The sequence below is a fragment of the Sorex fumeus genome, unplaced genomic scaffold (genome assembly GCF_029834395.1).
Source record: "Sorex fumeus unplaced genomic scaffold, SorFum_2.1 ptg000072l, whole genome shotgun sequence".
Classification (NCBI taxonomy): Eukaryota; Metazoa; Chordata; class Mammalia; order Eulipotyphla; family Soricidae; genus Sorex; species Sorex fumeus.
Window position 1 is genome coordinate 41,558,170 of NW_026606129.1, and position 12,812 is coordinate 41,570,981.

The following is a 12,812-nucleotide window of genomic DNA, read 5'->3' on the forward strand; positions in this document are numbered from 1 at the left end:
TGAGCTCTTGGAAGGATGCGGACAGGCCTCCCGCGTGAAGCCAGAGCACAAGTGCCTTCAGAGGGCAGTTTCTTCCGGTCTGATTGCCTCCCTCCCCAGCTGGTGTGTGGCCTGTCCAGCAGTCTGGGACGGGGGCAGGGGCCACATCTCACAGTGGGCTGCAGACAGGCCCCTCCCTGCTGCCAGCTGCCTTTGGAAAGGGACCGGCCACCTGTGGCGCTGGGCAGAGGGCAGCAAGGACATGCCACATTCCCAGCGAGTCTTTCTCCCTTACGCAGAGAGCAGCCAGTTTCTTTTCGTCGAGAACCCTTTCTATCTGTCAGATACAGCAGTGCACATCAGGTGCGCGTTTTTGTAGCAATAGTCGTGACTCAGTGGCGACAGCAGCCCCACCCTCGTGGAGCAGCCGTGGGTGTGCCTACTGTATGGGCCCTCGAACCCTCCGCCCCATGGCCAAGCCCCCTCCATCCGAGGGTCTCAGCTGACCCAGCCCCTCCCTCCACCGCCCACCCAAGCATGATTGTATATTTTTCTCCCCCCAGTCAAACCAGTAGTCACTTCCAGAGAGTTTGACCATCTGCTATGCCAAAAGAATAAAGACCTGTTAATTCACAGTTGTATAGAATAAAGGCTTTAGTTAAAATATTTCAAAGTGTAGCACACGTTTATTTTTTTTCCCCACTCATCACATTCCTTCACGGTTACAGAGGCAAAGAGAAACTTCTGGCTTCATGTTCACCCTGGAAATGACATTAATATCTATTTTCTGCCCCATTGGGGTGGAGGGGCAGGGGGTTAGGGAGAGAGGGGGGAGAGCTGGGCACCGTGGGTGGTAGCAAATCTGGGTGAGGTGCTAGATGGCACCTGTGAGCACAGCGGAGGGGGGGGGAGGGGGCAGGACAATTCTGCCGTGGGCAGTGACACTGCCCCCTGCAGGACAAGTTCAGCACTGCTCGTAGCTGCACGGGAGCTTTTGGTAACTTGTGGGGCTAGAGGTAGGAGGTGCCCTCGACCTTGGGGGCCTGCTGTCATGTGATAGGCTATGGTTCTGTGGGTTCAGAATTCCTTGTAAGTGCAAACATCACACGTCAGGATGCAGAGGTGGGTCTTTGCAACAAGCGTTGAGTGTAGTGAGCGAGGGAAGAGGGAACGTGAGGGCTCTGCTGTGGAGGGTGCTCTGGGTGAGGGGCCCCACCCAGGGCAAAGCCTCCCCTTCCTGCCAAAGGCACTGAGGGTAAGAGCAGCAGACCCCCCCAGACCGTGGGCGAGCAGAGGGCTCCTTCCCACCCTGGCCCAGCCGGGTAGGCCTGCTTGTGCAGCCCTCGGCTGGGCGGTCTGCTTTGGGGAGTCCACTTAGGGAAGTAAACTAAAAACGGCAACTTCCATTCACCACTAAGGCTGGCTGGCTGCCTCGGGTATTCAGAGACCGAGCTGTGTAAGCGTAGGAGCCGAGAGCAGTCGCTGTGGGGGCTGTGGGGTGTAAGCCTGGGAGAGAAAGTGGCGGAGCATAAAGGGCCTAGCACTTCGAGACCCCCCTGCCCCCTGGAGAGACGCAAGCCACCACGGTGGAGCTGGTGAGCTCTCCTGCCCGCGGTGGGGGGAAAGAAAGAGAGGGGCATAGGATGCATGTTTGCAGGGGAGGGCAGCAAGAGAGAGACCCCCCCTGCACTGTGGCAGTGTGGCCAGGGAGACCCTCCACACCACCCCTTCCTCCCTTCCCGCTGAGACCCCCGCACCATCCCAGCAGCTGCTTCCAAAGGTGTCCTTCCAGAGAGCCTCTCCTCTCCCACTCCTACTCCTCCCAAGCATGCTTCATCTCCTCTCATCCCGCACGGACTGGCTAGAGCCCAGCTCCCCCAACCAGAATCAGGCAGCATAAAGGCGCAGAAGTCTGAGTGGAATCGCGGGGCCACGGGGAACGTCCGGGGCTGTGCCCCAGCCCAGTGTGTTACTCGGGGCTAGAGAGCCGGGCTTGGCTGGCCACCTCTGCATCAGCGTTCTCTGTGCTGGCCGGTTCCTCCTCTGCCTGCGCCTCGAGCAGCTCGGCAGACAGCCCGTCCTCTGGGGACGCCGCCGAGGTGAGGCTGTCGGGAAGCGTCAGCTGAGGCAGGTGGTCTGGCGGGGCCTGGGCCCCGGGGCTGTCCAGGAAGGAGACCTCAAACTCCGACCCCGACCATGTGGCCTCACCTGGAACAGAGGGCGGGGGGCTGAGGCGGTTCCTGGGCTCCGGGCCAGGGTGGCCTCCGAGCCCCCCGGGTCCACCCAGGGAGAGCAGGTCAGCGTACCAGCCCCTCAAGGGAGCCACCCCAAAGCGCCGGCCACTCACCTCCTCGCTCGTGAGAGCTGCTGGAGCCCACCTCCTCAGGGCCCGAGGTGGAGGTGAGCGACGCAGAGGGCGGCGGGCCAGACCAGACCCCGGCTTCGCTATTGTCCAGGAGGGCGATGCCCGACACATCCAGGAAGCCTGGGACGGGGGAACGAGCCCAACTGCAGGGAGGCCGTGGCCAGGGCGCCCGCGGCTCCCTTCCCCAGCCCACCTCCAGGGCCTGGGCCTGGGCCTGAGCAGCTGGGAGGAGCCTGATGGCCGAGGGCCCTCCACCCACTGCACCACTCTTCCCCCCCCCCCCCAATCCATCCACGCACTTGACTGGGGGAACCTGAGACCACTGGGGCCCAGGTGAGACGCAACATCCTAGCAGGTCTGGGTGGTCTCAGCCGCATCCCGTCCTGCCGCGGCCTGCTTCTGCCCCCACCCCATCCCCCCCGTGCCCACTTCCTCAGCCACCTTGCCTGAACTGGCCACTACCTGGATCCATCACTCGCTGCAGTGGAGGCGGAGGCTGAAGAGGAATCTCCCCAGAACGTGCTGGCGCCGCAGGGTCCGGGTCTGGAGCGCCGTGGACGGGACTCCAGGCCTCAGCAAGTGGCTCCTCCGGGTAGGAGCCAGGGACCTGCAGCAGAGCCTACGGGAGCCGGGGAGAAGTGGGCAGAGAGGGCCGGTCGGGACGGGCGCTGACAGCCCAAGGCCCAGCTTACACGTGCCTGGGGCTTGGCCTCCCCTGCAGAAACGCTGGGACAGGACGCAGAGGGAGCACTGGGCCCACCGGGGACCCCTGTATCAGCCCGGAGCCCAGGGGGCACTCGGCGACCCGCTCAGCCACCCGGGAGCCACGGCCAGGCTCCCCTGCAGACTGGCAGACGGGGCCAGTTTGCTGTCTGCCCTGAGCCTCCGTCACCTCACGAGCACCAGCCTCAGGTCCAGACCCAAGTGGCAGGGGACAAAGGCAGCACCTGCAGCTCCCGCTGGATCGAAAAGCATAGGGGCTTCCGGGGCACTGCACAGACGCACCCCTGAGCAGCCCCTCTGCCCAGACTTCCCCCTCCCCCACTCCTCCCCGGCTGCTACATGGCCCCCACGTACCTCTGTGTAGTCATCCTGCCGTGAGCCCGACTCTGGGCTCAGAGGGTCAGGAACACCCTGAGGGGTGGGTCCTGGTGGTGGGCCACTCGGTGGTGAGGGAGCAGGCGGCCGGGCCCCAGGCGGCTTCCTGTGGTAGCTGGGAGGCTGCGTTGGGATCCGGTGCAGATACCCATAGCCGATGCCACAGCCCAAACTGCCAAAGGCCAAGAACATTCATTCCAGAGAGCTGCCCCGCCCATACACAACCCTTCCTCTCCTGCCGCCCCCGGCCCCGGGGACCCATGAGCTACCTGCCCTCTCCTCCCCAGGCTGCATTGGGAGTCACGGTCACCTCCCGGCACGAGTCGGACTCGGAGTTGTAGACCAGCAGCTTCAGCGGCTTGCCCTCGTGGGTCTCGATGAGCGTAAAGAAGTCCTCGGACTGTGGCAGACACAAAGCGCCTGAACCCAGCGCCCTCTGCCAGACCCATGTGCCGGGTAGTGCCTGCCCCCCACCCGGCTGGCCCGCCTGCCGGCCCGCTTCACCTCCTGCAGGATCTGGTCCGAGCCCACCACGTAGTCCGTGTAGGGGCGCAGGCCCGCGAGGGAGGCAGGTGAAGAGGGCTCCACGTCCTGCGGGGAGAACCAGAGACCCCCCTCTCCTTACTGGGAGAAGGGGACCTGGAGAGCTCCTACCTCTCTATTCTGTCCCCCTCCACCCAGCCCGCCCAGCAGAGGGCAGCACTGTGGCCTGGAACTGTCCCCGCCTAGTTGAACTCCCTAGCTGGTCCTCCCCTGGCCCCCAGTCACCACCACAGCTGTGACCCAGGACAGGTGGCTTCACCCCACAGCCTCATTTTTCCCTACCTAGCAGGCTATGTAGTCATTACTGGGCTACTGCGATTTTGAAGTAGCACGTGTGAAGGATTAAAACCATGGGCCTGGGGGGGGGGGGGGGGGGGTGCCTCCAGCAAGTATAGGTTGACCTATACCTGTGGGGGTGAGTGGATCAAGCAGCCTGATGGTGCCTTCAGGCTTCCTGATACCCCAAGATTGCCGCTGTGCCTCTGGCCGGACCCCAACAACTTGGGACCAAGTTTACGAAGAAATTAAATGGCCAAGAGTTAGGTATGTGGGAGCCATGCCCACAAACCACCTCCAGTTCAGCTGTACAAGCTCATTTGCTGGCCTTATTTCAGAGACCCGTAATCTTGAAAGAGATCAAAAGCCACAGTTAATCGTGGACCCGTGCATGGCTGAACAGACCAGGATAAATCAGAGGTGGGTGGGTTGGCCTGTGCACACCCAAGCAGAGTCCCCAGCAGCCACTTGGCTTCCACAATCCAAAATTGCCTCCATACCCCCGGCCTGACTCCACCATCTCAGGACGGACCTCACCAAGATATAATCTGCTGAAAATTCGGGTAGGCAAGTTTTGTGACTGAAATCTCCAGGCTTTCTCGGGGTTGGGGTGTGCTACCTCCCCCCACCTCCCTGTACTTCCAGAACTCAGCAGTCACATCCACACCCCAGAGCTGCCACCCAGTTGAAAAGCTACTCCAGCCTTACCATCCCGATAAAAATACTGAATGCCCTAAACAAGGGCTGGAGCAATGTAGGGCACTTGCCTTGCACACGGCCAGCCCGGCCGAGCCAGGTTCGATTCCTCCACCCCTCTTGGAGAGTCCGACAAGCTACCAAAAGTATCTCGCCCACATGGCAAAACCTGGCAAGCTCCCCATGGCATATTCGAAATGCCAAACACAGTAACAGCAAGTCTCACAATGGAGATGTTACTGGGCCTGCTCGAGCAAATCGATGAACAATGGGAGGACCGTGTAGTGCTACAGTGCCCTAAACAAACACCATGACTGCTTAGCACCTGAATTGCAAACCATAATGCACAAAAGGAAAAGGACAGAGAGAGAGAGAACAGGAAAGAAAGTGTGTCCCATAAAGGGAGGCTGGATGTGGGGGACGAGGGGCTGGGGGAGGGTGGTAGGGAAACGGGGGACGTTGGCAGTGGGAAATGTACACTGGTGGAGGGACGGGTGCTGGATATTGTATGATTGAAACCCAATTATGAAGAGCTTTGTAATGGTCTACCTCACAGATATCCAATTAAAAAAAGGACTTTTTTTTTAAAAAGTAATACGAGTTCATACCCTATTCAATCAGCTTGGTCAATGGCTGAATAAATAGTAGTACTCCTACATTAAAAAAAGGGGGGGGGCGCTAGGGAGATGGCTCTGAGGACTGCAGGAGAGCCTGTGAGCCGCACAGGGCAGCCCTGGCACTGGCCAAGGTCCCCCAGCACTGCAGGGAGGAGGCCCTAAGCACAGCCAGGTGCGAGCCCAGAACAAAACAAACCAGTGCCCAGCCCAGCCCCTCCCCCAAGAGAGGCAAACGCCTCAGCTCCCATTTCACCTGTGGGCCAACTGAGGCACGCTGACAAGGTTGAGATGTGCCTCCGGGAAGTGAGAGAGTGAGGGGCCGGGGTTCGTCAAGGTGAAGACTAATAGCAGGGTAACCCTGTTCCGGGGACCTGGCCCCCTTAGGAGTCCCCAGACCAAGAAAAAGCCATGCCCCCGGCCCCTGTCCACTCACCAGCACGTGCCACACATGCTCGCTGGCCCCTCGGAAGCTGCAGAAGCGGACACTGGCGCCCAGCAGGCCCTGGCCACCCCACATATTGCTGGGCACCACCTCCACCTCGCGCACCCGCATGGTCTTCATGTTGAACACCTCCAGCTTCACAGGCTTCTCCACGTTGGCCTTCAGCAGAGCCTTCAGGGTGTCATTCTCCTTGTTCTACAGGGCAGGGTGGCACAGCTGGCACTCCCAGCACATCCATAACGCCAGTCTTGGTGGGGGGCACCCCACCCACCCCCACCCACACGCCAGCAGGGTCCAGAGCAGGGATGAGCCGGAGCCAAGGCTGGACGCCGGTCCATGGCCTGCAGCCCCGGTGGTCAGGCACAACTTGCCTCCCTCTGCAAGCTGCCAGCACCATTCCGGGTCAGAACCAGTCCCGAGTGGGCAGAGCCCAAAGCCTGCCCTGGCGCCAGAGGCCAACCCCTGAGGTGCCATCGCAGGGAACACAAGGGCTGAAGGGCTGGGCTGGGAGGGCAGCCCTGGGGGAATGGGAGGGTGGGCCTCCCTCCAGGAGGACGGGGCAGGGCTGGGCCTCTCGTGGGAGAGAAACACACACACACACACATGCAGAGGAGGAGGGAACTCACCAGCTGTGTGTGTGCATGTGTGCACAAACACAACATACACACATGCAGAGGCAGGAGGGAGCTTTGTGTGCGCACACATACACACACACACATATGCAGAGGCAGGAGGGAGCTCACCAGCTGTGTGTATGCAATGCACATGCACACATACACGACACACACAAACACACACACACACCACAACCACCACCACCACCACCCTGAGAGGCAGAAGGGAAGCTCACCAGCCTCGAGTGCCCAATGGTGATGATGAAGTCAAAGTAAGGCTCCAGGCCGGCCTGCTGGGCAGGGGAGTTCTCCTGCACCTGTCCCCAGCACAGAAAACCCGGTTACCACACACCATTTCAGAAATCGCTGGGAGTCCCAAACAAGCAATTGGCACTGCACCGCCCTCTCCCCGTCGCCGCCGCCGCCAGCTGGAACAGCCTTCTCGGGCCGAGAACCTCCTATTTCCCAGTCAACACCCCCCACAGGGGCATTCGGCCCCGTTTAGGGCAACAACCACAGACCACACGCCCCGACACTTCCCGGGAGAGGGCAGGGCAGCCTAGAGCTGCTCACAGGCCCGTGGCGGTGCTGGGGGGACCCCCCTCCACCTTCTCCACGTGGGAAAGGGGAAGCCAGGCTAAGAAGAAAAGCCAGCCGGGAGAGATGGGCCCGGGCTGTGTCCCAACAGGGGCAGTGAGACAGCAGCAGGGCCGGGGCACGCAGACCCCAAGCCGGGGGCGGGGGGGGGGGGGGGAGGGACACGAATGCGAATGGCCAATGTCCCTCGTCAGCATGCTCCCAATTCCCCAAAGACTCACAGTGGTCCCTGGGCCAGGGGGTGGGGGAGGCTGCAGGAGGAGCCTCTCAGGTTTCCATGGACATAGCCTGTTCCTGGGGCTCTGGGTGCCTCTCCAGGGGAGACCCTGTGCCGCTGCCCGCCCTCCAATCTTGCATCCCAGGGGAGGCCTCTGGCTCCAGGCCAGGTGCCCCCCCACCCCCATGAAGGGCTCCCTCCTGGCAGCGTCTCCAATTAGGTGCCGTGAGTCAGCCCAGGGACTAACACAAGCAACCCCCACCGGGCGCTGGAACCAGGGTGCGGAGGAGGTGCTGCTCTTGCCAGGGGGCACTTCCAGCCGCTCCGCCTCCCTCAGTGGGGGGCAGCGCCCCCATGCCATGCCACCTTGCGCCCGGGCTGGGCTGGCAGGATCCCAGCAAGTGATGAACCATCTACACGGCTGCACCTCCAAACCCACAAGCTGCGGCTCCCTCTGTCCCACCCTCTCAGGGGTCCACGACCTGGGCCTGCATCAGCGGCTTCCTAGCACACCCTACCTGCAGCCCCACACTCACAATCTTCAGTGCCAGTGGCCGGAGCTGACACAGCGGGGGGGCCACAGGGGCCAGGGGACCTGCACCCACTGCTCAGCTTTGGTGCTGGCTCCCCCGGCCAGAAAGGAGAGGAGAGGAGAGCCCAGTGACTGGGCCAGGTACGGATCCCTGTCCCCTGCCCCTGAAATTCAGCCCCATCAAGAGCCTCTCCGAACCAAGCCCCCTAGGGGCGGGTCTTCTTCCATCCCAGAGTTGAGCTACTCTCTGTCCATTCCCAGGGCGGGGCGGGGGGGGGGGGGGGGTCGGCCCCTGTTTTCCCCTTTTCCTGAGGGTGAAGTGGGCACAGACCAGCTCCACTCAAAAGCTCCCCCAGGCTCCACCTGTCTGAATACCATCTGGAACCCTTCAATCCGGGCATCTTCAACACCCACCTTTCCACCATCGTTCCCCTCCCCCACTACCCCCTGCAGGCACATCGGCCTCACCTCCCTGCTCACCCCTCCAGGGCCTTCTCTGCCACATCCACCCCACATCCCCCAGGCCCAGGCCCCTGGTCTTCCTCCCTTCCCACAAACCGTTCCAAGTAGCCGACGGCCTTAGCTGAGCTCTGTCCATCTAAGCATCCACCCACCATCACCCTGCTTGGTCAGTCCTGGCCATCACGGGCCGCACACCTGTGGATGCTTCCTGTCTTGTCCCTGTTCCCCCCATCCCCTGCAAACACGCAGCAGGAGAACGGGACGTGTGGCTCTCTGCAACGGGCCCGGGTCTCTGGGCCTAGAACACAGGCGGCCGGGCAAGCGCCCAAAAGCTCCTGATCTGTGAGAGGATGCGGCCGGATCCCCCTGAGAGGGAGGCGGGAGGGTCTCGGGTGGCTGTCCCTGGGTCCCCTCACTGCGGCCGGCGCGCCTCTGTCCGCGGGGGCCGGCAGGCGCAGCCCCCTGCTGGTGGGCCGTGGGACTGCACGGGGCGACCCCGACGCCTGCTCCCCGCCCCGGGAACCCCTCCCCCGGGCCAGCCCTCCCAGCGGCGGGGCCTGGGCCACCTGCTCTTCCTTCCCTGGAGCCCCTTCCCACTGCAGACACCAACAGCCAGACCCCCACCCCCACCCCCGCCCCGAGGACACACCACACCCCTCCCCGCATCCACTGGAGACAGGGGGCCTCAGAGCACCCACCTCACCCCACACACATCCAGCCCCTCCACCGGCAACAGGCGCCTGCAACAAAATCCCCCAGGCTAAGGGGCCCTGGCCTGAGGCTCAGGACCGGGCCCCCGCGACCTGCCCAGGCTGTGCATTCACCCTCTTGGAGGGACCGGCCTCCCCTCTCCTCGCCCACCTTCCACCCGCGGCCCCTTCTGCAGCCCCCCCCACCAGGGGTCTCCAGGCGCGCGCTGGCCCCTTCTCCAATTCTGCCACTTGGCCTGGCTGGTCCCACCCTCTCCGAGCCCACCGCGTTGTTTCTGTGTCCACCCCGCCACCCCGGGACAGCAGGGCCCCGGGTCGCTTCCAGCTGGCCCCAAGCGCGGGGCTGGGGCCGCGGAGTCCGGGTCCCGCGAGCTCTAACGGGGGCTTAGGAGCACAGTGGGCGACCGTGGGCGGGCCCTGGGCGCGCGGGGTCGCACCGGGTGGGCCGGGGGCCCCCTCCTCGGGGGCTTCGCAGACGCCCCGGGCCCGCCCGCCCTGGACGGGCTCCGGCTTCCGGCACAGCTGGCACCGCAGCCGGGCACCGGCCATCGCCTCTCGCGCCCAGCAGCCGGGGTTAGGGAGAGGGCAGGGGACAGCACCCACCCCGGGCGACCACCCAAGGCGAACCCCCCCCCCCCCGACCAGAAGCCCCCGCGCCGCGCCGCGCCGCGCCGCGCCGCGCCACGGGCTCCCGCCCCAGTCGCGGGAACTCACCCCGTGCAGGTGGAAGCCCTCGTCGCCGCCCGCGGGCAGCTCGGCGCTGGCGCCCAGCCCCATAGCACCTGCCCGCGCCCCCCGGAGCCCCGCGCAGACCCTCCTCCCCGCGCCCCCAGCTCCGACTCGGCGCTAGATTAGCCAGGTCTGGTCACGTGCACCCTGGCCCCGCCCCCGGCTGTGACGCGCTTGGCAACCAGCCGGCCGCCCCGTTGTCAAGGACGCGCGCGCCTCCAACTGCGGCCGGCCGCAGGAGGCGTGTCCGGTTCCTGACCCGGAGCATCCTGTGCCTGGCGCCTCAGCTCCACACACACACACACACACACCCGACATGGCCAGCGATGACTCCTCCTCCCTTATGGTGCGTGTCCCCCCCGCCGCCACCCCAACCCCCCGACTGGCCGCTGGCTCCTCCCTCCACCCCCTCCTGGCCCGCGCTTCTGCTCTGACCGCTCCCGCTGTCCACTGCTACCCCTCTTTGGCTGACTGGCGTGGGTTGGGGCCACATCAGGCGATTCTCAGGTGCTACTACTGGCTCTGTGCTCAGGGGTCTTGCTGAGGAACATTTGCGATGCCGGGAATCACGTGCACAGGGATCTGTCTCTCTCTGGCCCCTTCTTTAAGGACTGGGAAAGCCCACCACCCTGCGGTGCTCAGGGTTTAACTTCCAGCTTTGTGCTCAGGGATCATTCCTGGCCATAGTCAGACGTTATGCTGGAGATCAAACTGGGTCTGCCCCATGCAAGGCAAACTGTTACCCCACTACAACGTCTCCACTTCTTTCCCCCACTTTATCCTCCTTATTCTGATGTTGGCGGAGAGGGTGGTCTTGCCCCTTCTGCCCATATCTCAGCCAGTAAGTCAGCTCCTGTGTCCTGAGTCTCCCATTTCTTTTCTTTTTTTTTCTTTTTCTTTTTGGGTCACACCCAGCGATGCCCAGGGGTTACTCCTGGCTTTGCACTCAGGAATCACTCCTGACAGTGCTCAGGGGACCATATGGGATGCTGGGAATTGAACCTGGGTCGGCCGAGTGCAAGGCAAACGCCCTACCCACTGTGCTATTGCTCCAGCCCCCTCCCATTTCTTTTCATTGCATCTAGGAATGCCATCTATCCTGGACACCTGCTACAATCTTTTCCCCCACTGCTTCCTGACTTCAGTTCTGTCTGCCACACACCCACCACCACCACTTCCAGTACCACACACCACCACCACTTCAATACCACACACCACCACCACTTCCAATACCACTCACCACTCCTCACCACCACCACCACTACTTAACACTGCCATCATCACCACTACGAATACCACCCTCCACTCACCACCACCACTCACCACCATCACAACTGCCACCCATAACCACCCACCACTACAAATACCCACCCACCACTTACTACTCACCATCACCCAATCACCACCACTACCCTCACCACCCACCACTCACCATTCACCACTCCCACCCCCACTACTTAACACTACCATCATCACCACCACAAAAGCCACCCACCACCGCCACCACCACCACCACCATTACCACCAATTAATTGTCATTCCCCTCACTACCCCCAACACACACCCCCACAGACACACAGACACACAGAGGCTCACACACACAGCCCGAGTCGATTTTGAGAGACTTGCATGTCTGCAATTAAACGTTCCAACTCCTTATGACTTAAGAGTTTGGTATCTGCATTTTTACCTATAGGCCTGCTGTGTACTCTTTGACCACAAAATTATCACCCCAGTAGCAGACATCAGCCTTACAGGAAGTGAACTTTCCCTTTGAAATTTCAGCCATTACACACACCGAAAGACCGTTACCAAGTCATAGTTTCTGTAGATTTCCACTCCCTTAAGTGTGGAGATGCAGCTGATAGTGCATGAGATGGTGGATAACAGAGGCCAGGATGTAGCTCACCTGGTGGAGCACTAACCTGGCAGGCATACAGCCCTGAGATCCATTCCAGGAACCTTATGTCTCTCCATCCATGCCCCTCCACACCCCTGCCAGCCTGCCGGCTGTGTCCCTGATGGCCCAAGTCAGAGTATCAGGAGGTATGAATGGACAGGTAGAAAGATGACAGATAATACATAGATATAATAGATACATTGATAGAGGATAGAGTATTGATAGATGATAGAGATAATAAATGGAGGGATGGCTAGATAGAAAGAAAGATAATGACTGAAGCCCTTGATCCACTCCCCCGAAGCATCCCATGTAACTTGTAGCTCTTAACTATGGGTGGGATTTTCCCTCTTGGGCCCCTCTTCTCCTCTTCCCAGCCTAAATCAGGCCTTCGCCTGTTCCCTCTCATGCGAGGAGGAGAATCTGGGGGGAATCTCCAGACTCCTTCCCAGGGACACTGCAAGAAGTCCCTACTAAGCTGTAAGCACAGGATGAGACCCCAGGTTCACTGTTCTCGACGTAGCGGAAGCGAGAGGGACGCCGAGAGGGAGGAGGCAGGGAGAGTAGAGAAGGGCCAGGGACTCTGAACTCTGCCTTCTCCCTGCAGGCCGGGGTCATCTACTACAGCCAGGAGAAGTACTTCCACCATGTGCAGCAGGCTGCAGCTGCGGGCCTGGAGAGGTTCAGCAATGACCCGGTGCTACACTTCTTCAAAGCCTACGGAGTACTTAGAGAAGGTGAGGATGCCTCCGGGCAGGACAGGGCACCCCGTGTGCTGCTAAAAGGTGTCCATAAAGGGCTGGAGTGATAAGCACAGCGGATAGGGTGTTTGCCTTGCACACGGCCAACCCGGGTTCCATCCCCACCATCCCATATGGTCCTCTGAGCACCGCCAGGAATAATTCCTGAGTGCAGAGACAGGAGTAACCATTGTGCATCGCCAGGTGTGACCCAAAAAGCTAAAAAAAAAAAAAACCAATAATAAAAGGTGCTCGTAGAACCTGTGATGCCCCAGCCAGCGGGTCGGAGGCCTAC

At 61.6% G+C, this 12,812-nt stretch overlaps 2 protein-coding genes across 2 annotated transcripts in view; one reads left to right on the forward strand and one right to left on the reverse strand.

The window, feature by feature from the left end:
• Positions 1–648: 648 nt before the first annotated feature.
• Positions 649–10,014, reverse strand: GORASP1 (golgi reassembly stacking protein 1). Its single transcript, XM_056129175.1, has 9 exons — positions 9,863–10,014; positions 6,867–6,947; positions 6,008–6,211; positions 3,947–4,033; positions 3,712–3,842; positions 3,422–3,614; positions 2,807–2,963; positions 2,327–2,464; positions 649–2,187 (listed from the first exon to the last, which is right to left on the reverse strand). Exons 1-9 carry the CDS (start codon positions 9,923–9,925, stop codon positions 1,949–1,951), a joined length of 1,293 nt encoding a protein of 430 aa, XP_055985150.1. The 5' UTR covers positions 9,926–10,014; the 3' UTR covers positions 649–1,948.
• Positions 10,015–10,120: 106 nt separating this feature from the next.
• The window catches only part of TTC21A (tetratricopeptide repeat domain 21A), a 32,535-nt gene continuing 29,843 nt past the window's right edge, over positions 10,121–12,812 (forward strand). Inside the window, exons 1-2 of the mRNA XM_056129176.1 lie at positions 10,121–10,223; positions 12,385–12,514. Of these exons, the coding sequence (XP_055985151.1) occupies positions 10,194–10,223; positions 12,385–12,514 (160 nt within the window). The 5' untranslated portion in view covers positions 10,121–10,193. The remainder of the gene's footprint in view (positions 10,224–12,384; positions 12,515–12,812) is intronic.

What these genes read in the sequence shown, in the direction of transcription:
- GORASP1 (XM_056129175.1), bottom strand. Translation starts at nt 9,925, where the DNA reads ATGGGGCTGGGCGCCAGCGCCGAGCTGCCCGCGGGCGGCGACGAGGGC. An exon ending in CGGACCAGATCCTGCAGGAG is followed by an intron (nt 3,843 to 3,946) that starts GTGAAGCGGGCC and finishes TGTCTGCCACAG; the next exon opens with TCCGAGGACTTCTTTACGCT. An exon ending in GGCAGGATGACTACACAGAG is followed by an intron (nt 2,964 to 3,421) that starts GTACGTGGGGGC and finishes CGGCTCCCGTAG; the next exon opens with GCTCTGCTGCAGGTCCCTGG.